General features: G+C 39.6%; 1 protein-coding gene and 1 long non-coding RNA gene across 4 annotated transcripts in view; one reads left to right on the top strand and one right to left on the bottom strand.

Annotated features, from left to right (window-relative positions):
• LOC111521542 overlaps nucleotides 1-7,043 on the bottom strand; it is a 34,187-nt gene extending 27,144 nt beyond the window's left edge. The window contains exon 1 of the long non-coding RNA XR_002724984.1: nucleotides 6,969-7,043. This is a non-coding gene — a long non-coding RNA (uncharacterized LOC111521542). The remainder of the gene's footprint in view (nucleotides 1-6,968) is intronic.
• A 47-nt stretch (nucleotides 7,044-7,090) lies between these two features.
• SSBP1 (single stranded DNA binding protein 1) lies at nucleotides 7,091-19,488 on the top strand. 3 transcript variants are annotated; one of them, XM_023184910.1, is made up of 8 exons: nucleotides 7,115-7,267; nucleotides 7,876-7,942; nucleotides 10,910-10,970; nucleotides 12,309-12,449; nucleotides 12,645-12,732; nucleotides 14,805-14,893; nucleotides 19,083-19,173; nucleotides 19,338-19,488. In XM_023184910.1, exons 2-7 carry the CDS (start codon nucleotides 7,919-7,921, stop codon nucleotides 19,154-19,156), a joined length of 477 nt encoding a protein of 158 aa, XP_023040678.1. In that variant the 5' UTR covers nucleotides 7,115-7,267; nucleotides 7,876-7,918; the 3' UTR covers nucleotides 19,157-19,173; nucleotides 19,338-19,488. The 3 variants fall into 3 exon arrangements, with proteins under 3 accessions (XP_023040680.1, XP_023040678.1, XP_023040679.1); XM_023184912.1 differs by lacking the exon at nucleotides 19,083-19,173 and having other exon boundaries at nucleotides 7,091-7,180; XM_023184911.1 differs by lacking the exon at nucleotides 19,083-19,173.
• The last annotated feature ends 761 nt before the right edge of the window (nucleotides 19,489-20,249 follow it).

The following is a 20,249-nucleotide window of genomic DNA, read 5'->3' on the forward strand; positions in this document are numbered from 1 at the left end:
GTCTACAGCCTCTTCTCTACTGTGTTCCTCAGCCTAGCTTCACAACTGAATGGACCTGGTGCCAGATTATTGCCTGCTCTGGCTCTGGCTCTCTCGCTCTGGCTGTCTCGCTCTCGCTCTGGCTCGCCCACTCTCGTTCTTTCTGGCTCGCCTGTTCGCTCTCTTTCTCTCGCTCTCTGGCTCGCCCGCTCGCTCTCTCTCTCTCTCGCTCGTCCGCTTGCTCTCTCTCTCTCACTCTCTGGCTCTCTGGCTTGCTCTCTCGCTCTCTCTCTCTCTCTACAGTAGCAGGATGTCACCAAAATAGTATGTATTTATCTGCATAGATACTACTGAGTGTGAGGGACTGGGTCTTCACTGGCCTTGGCATTTCATCCCTTCCATTTCAGTTAGATGCTTATTCCTTACCTCAGTAAGTTTTGTTTTTGCACAGAGATCGTTATGTAACTTGGAAACTAATTATCACAATTATTTCATTAACATCATTGGGCTGGTAACATTAAAGAAGTTAAATAAAAATACTTTAGAAAATGTTACTTCTCTATGGATGTATTCTAAATGTCAACACTGACATTAAGGTACCAACAGATAATCTTGAGATCTAGAGGAATACTATTGTGCTCCCCTGGTCTAAGCTCTGACACACATACCACTTTAGAGAGGCCATTTACTGAAAATTGTAGAAAGATGAATATTGAAAGATACGAACCTTTCAGCCTGAACAACTAAGGCTTTTTATCTGTAGATGAACCATATTTTCAATCTTGAATTGCAGAAAAATTGTCAGGTTGTTTTTAAATTAAGCCATAATAACTACTAAGTATTGCTAAAATTGCTTTCAAACCATTCTAAAATATATGCAAGTAATCAGTGTAGGTAATAAGTGCTGCAATTTTTCAACAGTTATTATGAGGCTTTAGAGAAGCTGATTTAAAATCAAAGTAAAAACCTGATTAAAATTTCTTTAACAATGGATAATTTACAGCAAAACTATCCAAGGCTTCCTATTTATGATCAAGTATTGCCAGTCTTCATCTCTACCAATGGATGGCTATAGCTGGAACCTTTTTAATTCAGGGAGAAATAAGTCAGGCCCAAGGTGATTTTGCACCCCTAGGCATTTATGATACACACTTCTTTCTCATTCATCTTTGCAAGTGATAAAAGCCCGGCGTCAGTCTACTACTGCCAGGCATTAAAACTGATTAAAGCCATAATGCTACCTGTCACCACTTCACAGCATTGGGAAGGCCGTCTCTGGGCCCATGGATGAACTACAGAAAGTATGTGTATGTGTATCCTATGGAGAGGTTTCAGGGCTTCCTCATCAAAATGCAAAATTTAGGTTTCTGAAGGGGTATCTCTGATACAAAAATATATTGGAGTCACTATTCTAAGTCTTCAATTAAAAAAAATTTTTATGGCTCTGTGAGCATCCTTCTGGACTCTTCCCTGAAGTGAGAATGCTTATTTGGGCATCCCTTCTGGATTCTTATTTCCATACCCTGGCCTGTGACCTGGGCCCTACTAGCCTGTCCTTGTTTTAAACTATACTGTGAACTGGATACTCACAAGTTCCCTGAACTCTAAGAGCTCACAGTTAACAGGAGGGAGGAGGTACCTTCGTGATCATTTGTTATAAGATGGACAGAGTGTGCAAAGAAAATGAAATGGGAGAACAGAAAGGAAGGAACGTTTGAGTAGAGAATTCTGAAAGTGTGTGAGGGGAGTGCATTTCAGATCCTGAGGATGGAGCAATGCAACACAGAAGCATTTGTTGTGTTAGGAAGGAGGGATCCATTTGATAATAGAAGAAAATGCTTTAATTTCTCCATGACATTTTACATCTTAAAAAACTGTACATTTTATCACGCTTTTCTTTGTCAAACAAAAAACAAAGTAGCAGCACTGTGACTCTCTCCAGCCAGCAATCTCAGGAGAATGTGTATTGGCAATTCCTGTCTGAGAATTCAGAGTACTCCAGACTCTACACTAAGATATTATTTAGAACGTTGTAAGAGTTTGCTTAAGGTTGTCTCTTTTCAATTTGCATGGTGCTTTCTGCATTTTTCTTTATATAACTTCTCCCACACTCCTTACTCCAAAGTATGCAAATTGAAAGGGAAATATTAGTGGCATCATGAAGAAAGAAGTTTTAGGGCCAAGTGATTGGATATGGGGGAATGGATGTGGGTGGTCAGAGAGAGACGAAGATGATTATAAAGTTCATCTTGGTACCATTAAAACAAACACAGGAGAAACTGACATTGGGCAAAAGAGTGAATTTAGTTTTTCATTTGACTCAAGTGGAAGCAGGATTTTTAAAGAGAAAATCATTGGAAATCATTGACAGTAGTAACATAGTGGGTGGAGTGTGGGATTACTGATTCCTGTGCAAGGCTTGAAGGCAGTATAGTGTGGTATGTTTCAGGAACTCAACATTGTGAAGGTGCTAGTAAAATAGAGGCAAGCATCTGGAAATACGATATACCAACTGGTAAGCAAGACCTTCAGGAGTGGGTTAAGGTGTGCGTTGGAAGCTATGTTAAGATTTTATCCCTAAACGGCAAAAAATGGGAAGATGAAAGGTTTTAGGTAGAGGCCTGAGGAGGTGATTTGCCTGTTAGAACAATACGGTGGGTACCTTCTTTCTCCACAATCTGGACAGTGCCAGGACCAGGAGATGGAGTGGAAGGGGTGGCCCCCACTGGTGTGGGTTCTGTAATTTATGGGGCTCCATACATTCTTTTTCCCACTAGGCCCAGGATTAGCATGAATGAGACAGAATTTATTTAAGGGGCACCAAGAAACTCAGGAACCAAGATTTGTGACACTTTAGTGAAATATTCTTAAAATATTAAAACTAATGAAAAAAAATTCATGATGAATAAAATACCAAAATTTTAAATAAAGACAAGATCAGTAAGCTGAAGTTAATTAAAATTATTTAAGATTGTTACTTGGTCAAGAAAAATTGTGAAGGCATGGCAATTCTCTCAAAACAAGATAAGCAAAGAAGTAGATTTGAAAACATTACTGATCAGTTTACTTCCATTAAAAGTAAAGTTATATTACATTCCATCTTGGCATAAATAAAATATTTAAAGTTAAAACAGTGTTGTGAATTTTAATACACCTGTAGTGTAACAGGTCCCCCCCCTACCCCGGGTTACTAAAGAGTGTATGTCCACTGCCTGAATCCTGAAGGCCAGGCCATGTGCCAAGATCATGGTGACCAGCCAAAGAGCAGGTGTTTCTGAGAAGCTGATCATCCCAGAGGATATCTGAGAACCTATCAAAGAAAACAGTTCCATCACACACAATAGGCTAAAAGCCAGAAAATTAGCTTACAAGTAGCTTAAGGATGGGAGGCCAGGCGGATCTCCACAGCTGTCATGCTGCCGTCCAGGAGTGCCTTGTATGTAAGTTCTCATAAACTCCTCTACTCGCCAAGCTGTACTTGTCCAGGTCAATCTTTGGTTTCTCGGCTTCCTCTCAGTTTGGGGGAAGGTTTTTATTAATACAATTTTGGGTTTTTCTCGTTACAATACCTACTTTAAAAATTTTCAGTACTGCTTCAACTACTTTAATGTTCTGGAAATATATGTGTGTATATATCGATACACACACATAAATTAGCCGCCTGGCTAATTTTTGCATTTTTTGTAGAGACAGGGTTTTGCCATGTTGCCCAAACTGGTCTTGAACTCCTGGGCTCAAGTGATCCTCCCGCCTCAACCTTCCGAAGTGCTGGGAATACAAACATGAGCTACTGGACTGTCAAAATTTTTTAAATTAAAAATTAATTACAGCATTTATATTGATATATACATCCACATATATACATATATATAGTGTGATATATATACCCTGTCTCAAAAAATATGTGTGTATATATAGACATATATATAAACACGCACATATTTCATTGATATATATAGATATAGATATATATACACACATATACATATTTTTTGAGACAGGGTCTCACTCTGTTGCACAGGCTGGAGTGTGGTGGTGTGATCATGGCTCACTGAAACCTCACCTTCCCAGGCTCAAGTGATCCTCCCACTTCAGCCTCCACAGTAGCTGGGGCTATAAGCACATACCACTATGCCTGGCTAATTTTTTTTTTTTTTTTTTTGGAGATGGAGTCTCACACCATTGCCCAGGCTGGAGAGAGGGGCACGATCTCAGCTCACTGCAAGCTCCGCCACCTGGGTTCTCGCCATTCTCCTGCCTAAGCCTCCCGAGTAGCTGGGACTACAGGTACCCGCCACCATGCCTAATTTTTTGTATCTTTAGTAGAGACGGGGTTTCACCGTGTTAGCCAGGATGGTCTTGATCTCCTGACCTCGTGATCTGCCCGCCTCGGCCTCCCAAAGTGCTGGGATTACAGGCGTGAGCCACCGCGCCCGGCTGCCTCGCAAATTTTTGTATTTTTTGTAGAGACAGGGTTTTGCCATGTTGCCCAAGCTGGTCTTGAACTCCTGGGCTCAAGTGATCCACCTGCCTCAACCTTCCAAAGTGCTGGGATTACAAACAGCTACTGGACCTGGCCAAATTTTTTTTAATTAAAATTTTTTTTGTGTTTGTCTTTTTTATTTTTAATTTTTGTGGGTTCAAAGGAAGTGTATATATTTAGGGGTACATGAGATATTTTGATACAGGCATGCAACGTGAAATAAGCACATCATGGGGATGGGGTATCCTCTTAATCATTTATCCTTTGAGTTACATACAATCCAGTAACACTCTTATTTTAAAATGTACAATTAAGTAATTACTGACTATAGTCAACCTATTGTGTCATCGAAAATAGCAGGTCTTATTCTATTTTTTTGTATCCATTAACAATCCCCACCTTCCCTCCAGCCCCCCACTAACCTTCCTATCCCCAGTTTTTAAAAATACTTAAGCACACATATATATGGGGTGCACATTCTTCCTTGTGCTTCAGGCTCCAATCTGGCTTAGATCCTGTATTCAGTTAAAATTTTAATTCAGTCATGCACTTCATAATGATGTTTGGGAAAAAGACAGACTGCATATACAACAGTGCATCTACAAAGGTGGTCCCATAACATTACAATGGAGTTGAAAAATTTCTATTGTCTAGTGACATCATACCTAATAAAACATCAGAATGCAAAGTATTACTCATGTGTTACTTGATATTAATAATGACTATGTCACTGGTTTATGTGTTTACTATACTTTTTATTATTAACTTATTTTTAAAAAGTTAACGGTAAAACAGCCTCAGGCAGATCCTTCAGGAGGGATTCCAGAAGAAGGCATTGTTATAGGAGATGACTGTGTGTCACTGCTTCTGAAGACCTTCTAGTGGGACAAGAGGTGGAGGTAGAAGGCTGAGACTGATCATAATGACCCTGTGTAGGCCTAGGCTAATGTGTGTGTTTATGTCTTAGTTTTTTTAAAAAAGGCTAAAAAGTTAAAAAAAAAAAAAAAGCAAAGGTATAAAAAAGCTTACAGAATAAGGATATAAGAAAAATATTTTTGTATAGTGGTACAGTGTGTGTTTTAAGCTAATTGTTATTACAAAAGAGTTAAAACGTAAAAAATACTGAAAGATTTATAAAGTTATAGTAAGTGAAAGTTTATTGAAGGAAGAAAAATATTTTTTATAAACTGAGTGTAGCCTAAGTGTATAGTGTTTATTAAGTGTTTAGTGGGGTACAATAATGTCCTAGTCCTTTGCGTTGGGTTACCACTCACTCACCCACAGCAACTTCTAATTCTCCAAGCTCCATTCATGGTAAGCGCCCCATACAGGTGTACCATTTTTATCTTTTATATTGTATTTGTACTGTACCTTTTCCATGTTTACATATGTTTAGACACACACATACTTACCATGAATTACAATGGTCTGCGGTATTCAGTACAGTCCCATGCTGTCAAGTTTGCAGCCTGGAAGCAACAGGCCACACCACACAGCTGAGGTGTGTCGCAGGCTCTACCATCTAGGTCGTGAAAGTACATTCTTTTTTTTTTTTTTTTTTTTTTTTTTGAGACGGAGTCTCGGTCTGTCGCCCAGGCTGGAGTACAGTGGCTGCTGGATCTTAGCTCACTGCAAGCTCCGCCTCCCGGGTTTACGCCATTCTCCTGCCTCAGCCTCCCAAGTAGCTGGGGACTACAGGCTCCCGCCACCTCGCCCGGCTAGGTTTTTGTATTTTTTTTTAGTAGAGACGAAGTTTCACCGTGTTAGCCAGGATGGTCTCGATCTCCTGACCTCGTGATCCGCCCGTCTCGGCCTCCCAAAGTGCTGGGATTACAGGCTTGAGCCACCGCGCCCGGCCTGTGAAAGTACATTCTATGGTGTTCGCACAGCAACGAAATCGCCTAATGACGCATTCCTCAGAACATTCCCTGTTGTTAAGCTACACATGACTCTTATTTTGTTCCTCCCGGATTTCTTGCATTAATTTTTACCTTTTAAAATATTACATGAAGATATTATTTGATTGCCAGTTTTTCTGGTGCTCCCTTAAATTTGACGGCCTGTCAGCCCTTCCCCGGCTCCCCTTTCTTTTTCTGCTTTTCTTAGGGCTTTAACAGGCCTGGAACGTTTTCTTTTTCTTTTTTTTCTTTAATTTTCTTCTTTTTTTTTTGTTTCGAGACAAAGTCTCGCTCTGTTGCCCAGGCTGGAGTGCGGTGGTGCGTTCACGGCTCAATGCAGCCACGACCTCCAGGGCTCTGGTGATGCCCCGACCTCAGCCTCCCGAGTAGCTTGGACCCCAGGCGCGCCACCACGCCCAGCTAATTTTATACTTTTTGTAGAGAGAGGGTCTCACTATGTCGCCTAGGCTGGTCACAAATCGTTTTCCTTTCTCCCCCCACAGGCAGAGCTAGTCTCTGTTTTGCCTACCTCGCTCCCTCCCGGGCACAGTTAGAAACCTCATCACATAATTTCATTTAATTTGAAACTTGAAATCTTCCAAACTCACCACTTGGCGGCGTTGATCATCCTCCCGCGCCCAAAGAGAAACTCGCGGAACTTCAGAGTTAAGGGGCGGCGTTTCCCACAGCGCTCGCCGGGAGTATTTCCAAGGCGCACGTTGTGGAGTTTCTGCTTCCTTTTTCCTCTCGCGAGCTTTGCGTTCCCTGTGCACCGGAAGTGATCCCCTGGTTGGCTCGGCTGCTCGGGTTAGAGCGTCGGGTGAGGGAGGGATAGCAAGCGTTAAGCAAGTGTTGGAGTCCTGTGTTTTGGCTGCGCGTGATCCTGCGTGGGTCAGGAGGTGTTTCTGTAGGTGTCTGGCCCTTTCCTCAGTCGTGCGGAGGACTGCGTGATTTCCTCCCAGTTCTCCTCGGTTTTCAGGTGGTGGCGCCACCTCCGGTAAAGGGCGCCCACCTCTCCCTAAGGTGTGGCTGGCTATCCCGGGGATCTCTACGCTGCTTGGTCTTTGCTAACGGAGATGAAGGCAGTAATTTTTCAGCAACAGGTTTTAGATATAAGTCCCTTGGTGACGCTAATAGTTATTGAGCCCTTACTATGCGTAAACTTTTTTAGAAGTTTAGAAAATGGCAGTGAATAAAGCAGATAAAAATCTGTGCCCTAAGGGAGCTTGCATTGTCATCAAATTTGAGAAGTGGATTGGAAGTGGGATTAACTCACAATCAAAATTTTGTGTGGGTTGGAGGAAGAGGAAGTTGTTTGGGACCAAAAAGACAATACAGGTGTGAGTTTATTTGGGAGGGAGGAAGGAATCCTCATCAGGTGTGCAGGAATGTTGGTACGTTGTGGTCACAAAATTGGAGTGTATGAGAATTATGAATGCAGTTAGGAATTTAGGACTGGTGAGTTGTGCTTTTGCCATAAGAAGTAATGTTTCTTAATTTGTTTTTTTCCTTCAGGAAGAGCCTAAAGATTAGACTGTGAGGAAAGAAAATAGAAGCCATGTTTCGAAGACCTGTATTACAGGTAGTCACTTTTCTGTATTAATACTGAAATGTGTTACTATCAGCGGTGATCAGAAGACTTCTTCAGGCTTTTAACTACAGGGCAAAAGACCTTTGAGCTCACCCACCCACCTCTGTACTCATTTGATATGGAGGATTGGTAGTGTAAATTTTGCCAGTGTAAATTATGTTCACTAAAACAAAAAAAAAGTTCAGGTTTATTCACATATGTAATAGGAACCATTAATTTTTAAAACGTGTATGTGTTGCTTGAATTTAAGCAGTGAGAGGACATTAAAGGTCTTTAGTGACCTAAAGATTGTAGGAATATTGTTCCAACTTTTTTCTTAAGGCATGTAGTTGCTTTTTTCACCGTCTACCTCCTGTATTGCTAAACGTTCTTCTTCCCCCATCTTTCCACACTAAAGAGAGCAGCTCAAGTCTGAATGGTCACCACAGATTTCACTATGTAGAAAATGCCTTCTCATTCCACTTAATATGGCTCCTCACTTTTCCAGTCACTCTAGCCTACCTTGAGCCAGCTTAGACTGCCATTTTTCCTCACTTACCACATTTGGGCACCAACTCCTGTAGATTCTTCTTTGGCTCTCCTACTCCCCATCCTCCTGTGAAGATCAATGAAGAATCGGTTCCTCCATGACTCTGTCATTTTTCCCACCTTAATCCTATATTCTTGGATCCCCCCTTTAACCTGTATCTTTAATCTATTTTTTCTATATTGAAATGTGAAACATGAAAAAGTTATTACTTCTTAACAGTAATGTTACAGTATTAAAATGTTTTTAAATAAGAGTTAAAAGTTTAATTTTAAAAAGTATCCAAGTTAAATAATCCTTTCCTAATCTTCTCCAGTAGGCCTTGATTTTTGTGTGCCCCAAATGAGACATTGTTACCATGTAAGATTTATGAGCTCTTGCTTGTCTGAGCACTCAAATGAGTACATTTCCAGAATCATGACACAGGTTCTCATTAGCAGTTTGATTCTATGGTATGTTGTACTCATATCTTTATTCTCTTATCCACACTCTGCCCCTAAGTTTAGTGATGGGATTAGATAGCCAACAGCACCCTGGGAATTAGTGTTTATTTGATGGGCGGGCTTCTGCTTTTTATATTAACAGTACTGCCACTTCGAAAATGTTTCTCTGGTAGAATGGCCAGCTCTCTCAACTCTGAATTCAGTGATGTGTACTCCCATCTTTGCAGTAGCTCTTGAAATTAAGGAGGCAGCAAGGGGCTTTGGGAAAGTAGTAGCATTGGTGTCAAAGGGCCTGGGCCTTGAGATCACTTGCCACATACTTCCTGCGGGATCTTGGGCAGGTTATGCAGTCTCTCTGAGGTGGTTTTCTCAGCTGTAAGTGGGGATAATTTTACATAACTTGTAGATTTAGTTTTATAATTGATAATAGATAAATCTCTTAGCTGATAGTCAGTAACCATTGCTGCTATTATGTGGTAGTGACTACCTTTTCCGGCAGTGATGTGATTTTGACTTGGACAGTCCAATCTTTGTGTTTAATCAAAGAACCAAATTTATTAGACCTTTTCTGATGCACTGAAAGCATGAAATTTCCTGTGAAATATTTATAGAAATTGTATTAGGCTAAGCTCACTACTGAAGCTGTTTAATTTTTGCAATAACCTTGTGAAGTAGATATTACCTATCATAATTTTTGCTGATTTTAAAATGAAACACTTTAGGTTAATCATATTTGAGGCATCCTGATTCCTTTTAAGGTCTGAAGGAGCAACCAGGGGAAGGCAGTTACATAGACACAGGGAATCTGACCTTGGAATATGTTCCTGTTGCTGTGTCAGAAAGTCACTCATGTGGTTAGTTCAAGAATGTATTGTTTTATTGGAATTTAACCTATTTCTCATTCTCTAAACCAGCAGACCCCAACCTTTTTGGCACCAGTAACTGGTTTCACGGAAGACAATTTTTCCATGGAGGAGGCGGGTGCCGTGGGGATGGTTTGAGGATGAAACTTTTCCACCTCAGATCATCAGGCATTAGTTAGATTCTCATAAGGAGTGCACAGCCTAGATCCCTCGCATGAGCAGTTAATAATGGGGTTCGCACTCCTATGAGAATCTAATGCCACTGCTGATCTGACAGGAGGCGGATCTCAGTAATGCTTGCTCACTGCTTGCCACTCACCTCCTGCTGTGCAGCCAGTTTCCTAACAGGCTACAGACCTCTACTAGTCCTTGACCCTGGAGGTTGGGGATCCTCCTCTAAACTAGCTCATTGTTATGCCTGAGAGTGAGGCTTTGCATTTATTCCGCACCTCCTGACACTTGTTTGATGATTGCGTATGTTATTAATGAATCTACTTATTAAATTATTAATTATAAAACATATCTTTTTACTCTCCTTTGGCCTAATGATGGATTAAATCAGTACCCATGTTGGATCTAAATTTCTTAATTTCTAAAGTCTACTGTAACCAAAATATAGTAATAATATACCAGTTGTTTATACTAAAAAAAAAAATTAGAGGATGTATATATTGGATATATATAGTACTTTTTGTCTCTCCAGCTAATGAAAGCTGGATTTTGAAAATACTTGGCAGCAACTCTTAGGTACAGGTTGGATTTACAAATATTATCATACTCTGTAATGTTAAAGTCATATTATTTTGACTTTTCCTTTTGTGTGCAAACACAGAAGTGCCATAATCGGGGGACTGTCGCAAAATAAACAGGGGAGTACTATAAATTAACTCTTGAGCATACCTTCTAGTACCTTCCCTGTACCTTTGGGCTTCTGCAGTAGGCTGCACTTGAAGTTTTTGCCGGGTCCTTCTGGCACTCTTTTGGGAGAACATGAGAAGAGCTTCTCTTCTCTTCTGGAATTTACAGGAATTACTGACTACATGGTGAATGAATGTGAGTAATTCTTCCGTTTGCTTTTGCCTTTCCTAAAAAATTAAAGCCATGTTACTCATTTGTTCTTCTTCAGGTACTTCGTCAGTTTGTAAGACATGAGTCCGAAACAGCTACCAGTTTGGTTCTTGAAAGATGTAAGTAGCTAATTTCCAAGTTTAAAATGTTATTTTTAGTAATTTGCCAATCTCAAATGTGCTGTAGAAGAGGTATGCTGGTTGGGTTAACCATGTTATCATTGTGCTTTTAGTTTATGTTTGCTCTTCAGATCTTAGCCTTGACCCATCAGGCTGTGGAGACATAGTATAAACTGAGCCCCTATTCTCCTTATCAGCCAGTTACTACTCATTCTTGTCAACCCTGTCCTGCATAAGAATTTCCAGCCAGGCGCAGCAGCTTACGCCTGTAATCCCAGCACTTTGGGAGGCCGAGGCGGGCAGATCACGAGGTCAGGAGATCAAGATCATCCTGACTAACATAGTGAAACCCCATCTCTACTAAAAATACAAAAAACAATTAGCTGAGCATAGTGGGGAGCGCCTGTAGTCCCAGCTACTCAGGAGGCTGAGGCAGGAGAATGGCATGAACCCGGGAGGCGGAGCTTGCAGTGAGCCAAGATCACACCACTGCACTCCAGCCTGGGCGACAGAGTGAGACTCCGTCTCAAAAAAAAAAAAAAAAGAATTTCCTTGAGTCATATTTGGTTATTTGAGTCTTCCCAGATTATATTAGGCTGAGATTACAAAAGATATCGTTTCTTCACAGAAATATTCTCTTGTATTTATAAAGATTTTCATATCTCAGATTTGTTCTTTTAGCTCCACAGTCAGTTAAAAAAGATGTCTTAAAGAAGAATTTAAGATCTAGACCTTACAGTTTGTTTCGTGGAGCTGCATTCTCTATGACTATTTTCTTCTTTCTTGACAACACGCTTTGCTCTCGCAACCTCTCCTTATTCATTCCTTAACTTATTTTCTGATCTTCCAGAACTTGGGTTTTACTTAATACTGTATTAAGTATTGAAGTTGCAGTGATATTTATAGCATTTCTTCTGGACATTTCTCTCAATCTTGGGTGTGGATTTCTTTAGTGGTCAGCTTAGAGGCTGCTATAAAAAAATACCATAGACTGGGTGGCTTCACCAACATTTATTTCTCACAGTTCTGGAGGCAAAAAATCCAGGATTCGTGTGCCAGTATGATTGAGCTCTTGGTGAGGGCTGTCTTCCTGGCTTGCAGATGGTTGCTTTCTCACCGTGTCTTCACATGGTGGAGCAGAAAGTTCTGAACTCTTCCTATAGGGGCACCTCACCCTCATGACGTCATCTAAGCCTAATTACCTTTTAAGGACCCCCACCTCCAAATACCATTACATTGAGGGTTAGAGCTTCAACATACAAATTTTGGGGGAAGGGGCACAAATATTCAGTCTATAGCAGGTTCTGTGTCTCATTTGGTCTTGGTGTTGTGTTTCAGCCCTGAATCGTGTGCAATTACTTGGGCGAGTGGGTCAGGACCCTGTCTTGAGACAGGTGGAAGGAAAAAATCCAGTCACAATATTTTCTCTAGCAACTAATGAGATGTGGCGATCAGGGGACAGTGAAGTTTACCAAATGGGTGAGTAGAAAAGATGGGGGTTTAATTTTATCAGCAATAAATAGATACTATTTATTGCCAGTTGTCTAATTTAGAGATAAGCCACTTTAAACAAGATCTGTCTTTCTGTTTGTTCTCTTAGAAATTGTGACATTGGTTTTCCTGGGCATGTTGTCCATTGGCATTTGTAACCAGTTTCCTATTCTTGTGATTTAGGTGATGTCAGTCAAAAGACAACATGGCACAGAATATCAGTATTCCGGCCAGGCCTCAGAGACGTAGCATATCAGTATGTGAAAAAGGGGTAAGTTGAAGAAGGAAGGATCTTATGGATTGAATGGTTTAAAGAACTGATAAGAAGTGTTCTCATGGCAAGGAGTGTGTAGCCTCTTAAATCCCTGAGTACTACTAATGACTATTAATTTAAGAGGTATTTATTAAGTCCTCGATACTATATGCATGGCGTGTTGCCATGTGTGACTAATTAAAAGGTATATAAAACATAGTTTTAGCTTTCTAAGAACTTACAGTTTAGGGCAAACAGGGTGTGTACATAAATAGAAATAGATGAGGCAGGAGAGAAGGCAAAGTGGCATTTGAGCAAGTGGAACATCTGCTTTCAGGAATTCCTGTGCCTCTGTGGCCGGGGATGCTTCTTGCCTGTTGGCTGCCACATGGTGTTCCAGCAGACAATCTGTAGTGTCTGAAGCCTGACACGCCAACTTCATCTTCATGGCTGTTATTTTATATTTGATGATTTTCTATAGGCTTAATAGTTCCGTTTTGGAAGACTTGGATTGAGTATGTATAAAAAGTATGTTTTCCAAACTCATAGAAGGACAAAATGGTGTGTGTAACAGCAGTTGTACTGATAGTTAATATGTTTAGAAATGTACTTGTTTTGTAGAAATAAAACAAATTTCATGAAAAAGAATTTAGCAATAACTAAAATTTTTCTTTTCAATAACTGTATAGCTTTTTTCCTATGTATCTTCATTGCCCTTTATGTGTTTATGAATATGTGCACATACATACACACATATAAGGTATTTCAAGGGAACTGTCTGCACTCCCACTTACTGATTGATGGGTGTGTGTGGGGATGGGGAGCACCTGACATTTCACTGATCTTTCTGTATTGTACTTTTTTGGTGGTGATAGACTCTCAAAACTGGTGCTATTGTCATTTTTCCACTCTTGAAAATCATGGTTAGGTTTGTGACCTAGTCTAAACTTCTAGATAGTGTAGAAATAGTCTTAGTAATTACCTCTAAGCCGATGCAGTGTAGAAATAGTCTTAGTAATTAACTCAGGGTAATATTATACTAAGCTACAAATTCATATTTTGAATTTTAATCATCTAAGTTTCTAAGGTCATAGAAAAGAATTGATAAATAAATGAAAATCAAGTCTGTTAGGTGTCTGGAGCCATGAGGCCCGGAGTGCCAACCTCTGTTGCTTGATCTCTGCAAAGCGGAGACAAAATGGCACATTTCCGGGTTCTTCATTATAAACTGTCCCTGTTTGGGCGCCAGGTGTCCCGACCCGCGGGACAGTCGAACGGGCCCTGGAAAGGGGAGTGGGAATGGAGGAAACAAGAAAACACCAGAAATGGAGACAAGACAAATAACCTGATCAAGTCTCGTTTAATAATGGTGGTGCGATGCCTTATATAGGCTGGCAGGGGAAGAGGTTGGGCCAGGGCGGTGCCGGGGGGGCCGGTCTTCTCAAATTACAATTGCGCATGCGCCGTGGGTTTGTAATTTTCCCGGGCGCGGGATCGCACCTGCGCAGTAGGCTGCATATCTTTCTGGGCGCAAAAAGGTCGGCGCGCGCGGGGAAAGGTTTGGGCGCGCGCGGGAAAGGTTTGGGCGCGCGCGGGAAAGGTTTGGACGTGGGCGGGAAAGGTTTAGGCGCCCGCGGGAACAGTTTATAATGAAGAACCCGGAAATGTGCCATTTTGTCTCCGCTTTGCGGAGATCAAGCAACAGGGGTCGGCACTCCGGGCCTCATGGCTCCGGACAGTTAGGGACTCCAAAATCAAAGGTCAAGGAAAATGATACACTGTAAATTATTCCTAGAGATTTAAAGGTTGCCACTAAATTGCCCTTTGAACTGTTTTGTTTCATTTTTTAACTTCCATAAGAGAAATAGCTGACAGATGAAAACATTGTCTGTTTTACCTAGATGTTACCAAGTCTGTTTGTACACTCTGTTTCAGTACTTCTAATCCTGAACCTTGAGAAGTGGTAGCAAAAATTAGGTTATATACAATTATATATTTCATCCTTGTCATATACTCAGTACCACCCCGACCTGACTTTTATAAAGCGTATTAGGATCTCAACTAAAAACTGTACATTTTATTTATATCAGGTCTCGAATTTATTTGGAAGGGAAAATAGACTATGGTGAATACATGGATAAAAATAATGTGAGGCGACAAGCAACAACTATCATAGCTGGTAAGAAGCTTGTGAAAATAGCTGTTTTTTCGTTTTTTCCTTTTCTTTTTCAAAAGCTTGGCTACATTGTAACTAACTAGGGTTAAGAGTACCAGTACTTAGGAGGTAAGGCAACTCACTAGAAGATGTCCATGACTCTAATTTCTCTACATGGTAAGAGTCTCTACATTTATCCATTCCTTTAAAAATTTATTTTTATACTCACAGTTTTAGTCACCAGTAACTTTTGAATAAAACCTAAAACTGAATTGTCCATCCCAGTACTTATTGTTGAGAATTACCAAAACTGAATGTATTGTCTTTTGGAAGGCTCTAGCCCTAACCAGGAAGCAGCATATGCCAAGATAAGAATTACACTAATGTGAGTGTGCAGATTTATTCGGAACCTCTTTGGTACTTAGTATGCTGAAATTTCTATTTGAAATTAAGATTTTTTTTAATTTTATTTTTTCTGAGACAGAGTCTCACTCTCTTGGCCAGGCTGGGGTGCAATGGCACGATCTCGGCGCATTGCAACCTCTGTCTCCCGGGTTCAAGTGGTTCTCCTACCTCAGCCTCCTGAGTAGCTAGGGTAATAGGTGTGTGCCACACTGCCTGGCAAAATTTTGTAATTTTCATAGAGACGGTTTCACCATGTTAGGCTGGTCTTGAACTGCTGACCTCAGGTGATCCATCTGCCTCAGCCTCCCAAAGCTCTGTCATTACAGGCATGAGCCACCGCGCCCAGCCAAGAAGTTTTTAATATTCTCTTTTTTTGTTTTTGTTTTGAGACAGTGTCTCCCTCTGTCAACCAGGCTTTAGTGCAGTGGTGTAATTACAGCTTACTGCAGCCTCTACCTCCCCAGGCTCAGGTGATCTTCGCACCTCAGCCTTCTCCCAAGTAGCTGGGACTACAGGTGTACACCACCACGCCTGGCTAATTTGTCAAATTTTTTGTAGAGATGAGGTTTCACTACGTTGCCCAGGCTGGTCTCAAACTGCTGGGCTCAAATGATCCTCCCACCTCAGCTTCCCAAAATACTGGAATTACAGGCATGAGCCGTTATGCCCGGCCTAATATTCTCTTTAAACAAAATACAGTACAACATAGAAAACATGTATACATAAAGGTTAAAGAAGATTAAGAAGATATCCCCTAGGAAAGAGTTTTTAAACTTTTGAAAATGCTATAAGAATTTTGAAAATAATATACCCCTCTGGATGTCTGCAAGTGACATTAAGACATTTTTTTAATATAAAATTGTGTTATTTGTAAATGTATTAATGGAATCTAAATAGTATAGCAATGTGATACCTGCTATCCTGTAAAAAAATACCGATTCAGCATTTGGAAATTTTACATTATTCTTTTTTCTTTGAACTTGTTTTACTGTTTTTATTTTCCCCTCAGAAGTGTATCTTAATAATATATAGTATAGTTAAGAATTTTTTATTACCCTATTTGTAACAAAAATGCATACATAAAAGAAACTTTAAAATATTTAAAAGAATTCTATGATAAATTCTCCTCAATTGACTTATCATTAAAGTTGTTTTTAGTACATAATTGACCAAAACAATTTTAATGTATTTAAATTATATTGGAAATAAGTCTTTAAATGAGATAAGTGGTGCTTTTTTCACTTCTTGAGTAAATTGCTAAAGTTAGACACTGTGAATTTTGTGCTTTTGTTTTTATGGATTTTTTTGTGCTTTTTTTGGTGCTTTTGTTTGTTTTTATGGATATAAATACTAAGAAATAAGAAATGTTTTTAAAATAAATACATGGCAATAAACTAAATTTTACTATAGTAATGTCTCTGTGTTTATGAACTTCTGAGATATACCCAAATTAGATAATATTTTTAAAAATTAATTTTTGGGTTGGGTGCAGTGGCTAACACCTCTCAGTCCTTTGGGAGGCTAAGGCAGGTGGATCATTTGAAGTCAAGAGTTCAAGACCAGCCTGGTGAACATGGGGAAACCCTGTCTCTACACAAAATGCAAAAATTAGCCGGGTTGGTGATGCATGTCTGTAGTCCCAGCTACTCAGGAGGCTGAGTCATGAGAATTGCTTGAACCCAGGAGGCAGTGTTTGTAGCGAATTGAGATCACACCACTGCAGTCCAGCCTGGGCAATAGAGTAAGACTCTCTCAAAAATAAATAAATAAATAAAATTTTTTTTTTTACTATGGAAAATGTCAAACATATATAAGAGCAGAAAGAATGGTGAAATGAACTCCTACCATTTCGCTTCAGTGTCAGCTTATGGACAGTGTTATATCCATGCCTCCAGCCACTTGTCGTCCACCTGGATTATTTTGAAACAGATGCTAGACATAAGTTTATTCATAAATTTCCATAGGAATCTCTAGAAGATAGGGTGTCTTTTTGAAAATGTAACTACTGCGCTATTATCACACCTAATATTAATATATTACTGTTAAAATTTTAACTAAATATCATAGTGTTCAAATTTCCTTGATTACTTCATAAACATTCATACATTATATTACATGGTTTCTACCTTAAGTCTCTTAGATTTTCCTTTTATCTTTCTTCTTTCCTTTGCTCCAGAGTTCATGTCTAACCACCATACCTTATTAATAATTTATAATTTGTTGTATAGAATGCTCATATGTTTTCTTACTGCTAAGTTTGAAAGTTTATTAACCTTGAAAAGCAGTGTAGGTATTTTCATACCCTCCTGTGGGTCCCAATGTAAACCAAATGTGTGGGCAAAATTTAGATTGTTCGGATTATTGTGTTGTTTTTAGTAACCAAGCCATTCAGAAGCATTTCAGATGATCTACTATTTTGTTTTTTTCTTGTCACTAGGTTCCACTAGCACAATCAGTTTACTTTAGGTTTATGTCTGATGGCAAAATTGAGCTCTTTAGTGACATTTGAATTGAAGAAAATAGAGCGTATTTGTTGATCTGTTATATTGGTGATTTTTTTTTTCTCCTAGGGATCCTATCTGTAACTTAAAAATCACCACCAGTGGATGGCACTCTTGGCTTTTTCCACAGTGATATTTGAATAGTCTCTTCTGAAGTAACCATTCTAGACCGAAACATTCTAGTTTTTGGAAGATTATGGTCATGAACAAATATTCAGTCCTTACTGGATAATTTTATCGTTACAAGAATCTAGATCTTTTGGAATTATAAAGGAAATGCAGTCATTCCTCCATGTCCCTTGGTTCTGCATCTGTGAATTCAACCAATCACAGATCGAATATATTTGGGAAAAAACAATAAAAATAATACAACAACAAAAATACAAGCGAAACAATACAGTGTAACAGCTGTCAACATACCATTTACCTTGTGTTAGATGCTGTAAGAAATCTAGAGATGATTTAAAGTATACAAGAGGAAGTGCATAGGTTATATGTGATTACTATACCATTTTATATCAGGGATTTGAGCATTGTGGACTTTGGTATCCATAGGGGTCCTGGAACCAGTCCCCCCATGGATACTGAAGGATGACTACTACTTGCCTCTGTTCTTTTGTTTATCTTTAGCTAACTCCCCCTGGAATAGCATTTTAAGAGCAACATTTGATATTTTTGGATAAAAATGCTAACTCTGTGATGTTGATTCATAAAAATGTTCCCAAGAATTGGTATATTAAAATTATTCTGGGCCAGGTGCAGTGCTCACGCCTGTAATCCCAGCACCTTGGGAGGCCAAGGCGGGCGGATCACTTGAGGTCAGGAGTTCAAGACCAGCTGGCCAACATGGTGAAACCCTGTCTCTATTAAAAATACAAAAATTAGCCGGGTGTGGTGATGCACACCTATAATCCCAGCTACTGGAGAGGCTGAGGCGGGAGAATCACTTGAACCCGGGAGGCAGCAGTAAGCTGAAATCACACTGCTTCACTCCAGCCTGGGTGACAGAGACTCCATCTCCAAAGGAGAAAAAGAAATTATTCTGTTTTATATTTTTAAAAAAAACTTCTTCTATTTGAATTTTTAAAGTTAAAAACCTAAATCCTGTCATTGCTAACAGGGCCACATATGGACTCTTACTCTTTCCTCTAGACCTCCAGAGTGTAGAATGTGATATACTTTTATCCTTTTCTCTGAGGATGTGCTGCCTGGTGTCATGGCATTTGCCTGACCATTGCAAGCATCCAATTTTGTGACCAGTTCTTTTGCAGGAAATTGTTTCTAAGAAGACTTTATCTTCTTTTCAGGGAAGACAAGAAATATCCCACCTCTTCTAACAAAATCTGAATTATTAGAAAAGCAGCCAGTGCCTAACTTTTAGCTCCACTTATGCCAACTGTATGTATACCTCTCATGAGTATAGCAAGTTATTTAATATTTTGAAAATTTGTCTAAAGTCCTTTTAATGAACAGCACTAAAGTTGTATGTATTAGAGGAGAATTATTGAATGAGATGGAGAAAGAGTTCTGAAATTAATATTTACATTTTGGCTTTTTTACAGATAATATTATATTTCTGAGTGACCAGACGAAAGAGAAGGAGTAGAAAGGATGATCCTTCTTTGGCCATCATTGGGTACAGTCTCATTTCCAAGTCATGTATAATCTTTATCGCTCCCAAAGACAAGAATTAAAATACTCTTTTACATAAAATGAGTGATAATCTTTTTTCTGACTGTCGTTCTCACTCTCCTTTTTGTGGTATAATCTTGGTAGCTACTATCTGTTACAGCATTTACTAGTTGTTTATTCTTTTGGGGTGGTTTCTATATACAGGCATACAAAATAGTAAACTTTAAGGCTCTTTTGTGCTATGGCAAAAGGATAAATACCCTTTGGGAAGGTCTCCTGGTTTTTGTATACACTTCTCTTACAATATTGATTTGTCCACTCGGTGAATTTACTGAGCATCACTGTGTGTGAGACATTTATCCCATGTTTGTAAATACTGATTTTCTTACCGTTTTGCTCCGTAGACATGAAGGCAAGGACTGAATCTTCTGTTTGCCTGCACTTTAAACAGTGCTTTACACAGAGTAGCTACTCAGTAAGTATTGACAGATGAATCATCCCAATGGGATTCTAAGCTTCAGCTCAAATTGAAGGGGGTTGTTGAGCAGTGGTTAGTGTGTAACCTAAACATCTTTAAGACTAACCTACCTTCTTCATATCTTTTGTTTTCAGACAGTTTCACTAGTAGCATTTATGAAACATAGTTTATCAGCAATAAGGACCTGAAATATAATTAGAGATGAAATTGTTCATCTCCAGGTGATGCCACAGGAGCTGTGGTTCTATTCTATCTTTCTCTGCCCCTCTTATCTATCCTTTTAGAGTCTTCTGCAGAACTCTTCTTGGGGAAGGTAGAAGAGGATCCTCTTAACAACCTCTGTCAGTGCTTCCCTTAGAGTCTT

This window comes from Piliocolobus tephrosceles, chromosome 8, assembly GCF_002776525.5.
Source record: "Piliocolobus tephrosceles isolate RC106 chromosome 8, ASM277652v3, whole genome shotgun sequence".
Lineage (NCBI taxonomy): Eukaryota > Metazoa > Chordata > Mammalia > Primates > Cercopithecidae > Piliocolobus > Piliocolobus tephrosceles.

Excerpts from the sequence above, each read along its gene's own strand:
- SSBP1 (XM_023184910.1), top strand. The coding sequence starts at position 7,919 with ATGTTTCGAAGACCTGTATTACAG. Across the intron at positions 12,450-12,644 it reads CAGTGAAGTTTACCAAATGG|GTGATGTCAGTCAAAAGACA; the intron begins GTGAGTAGAAAA and ends CTTGTGATTTAG. Across the intron at positions 12,733-14,804 it reads TATCAGTATGTGAAAAAGGG|GTCTCGAATTTATTTGGAAG; the intron begins GTAAGTTGAAGA and ends TATTTATATCAG.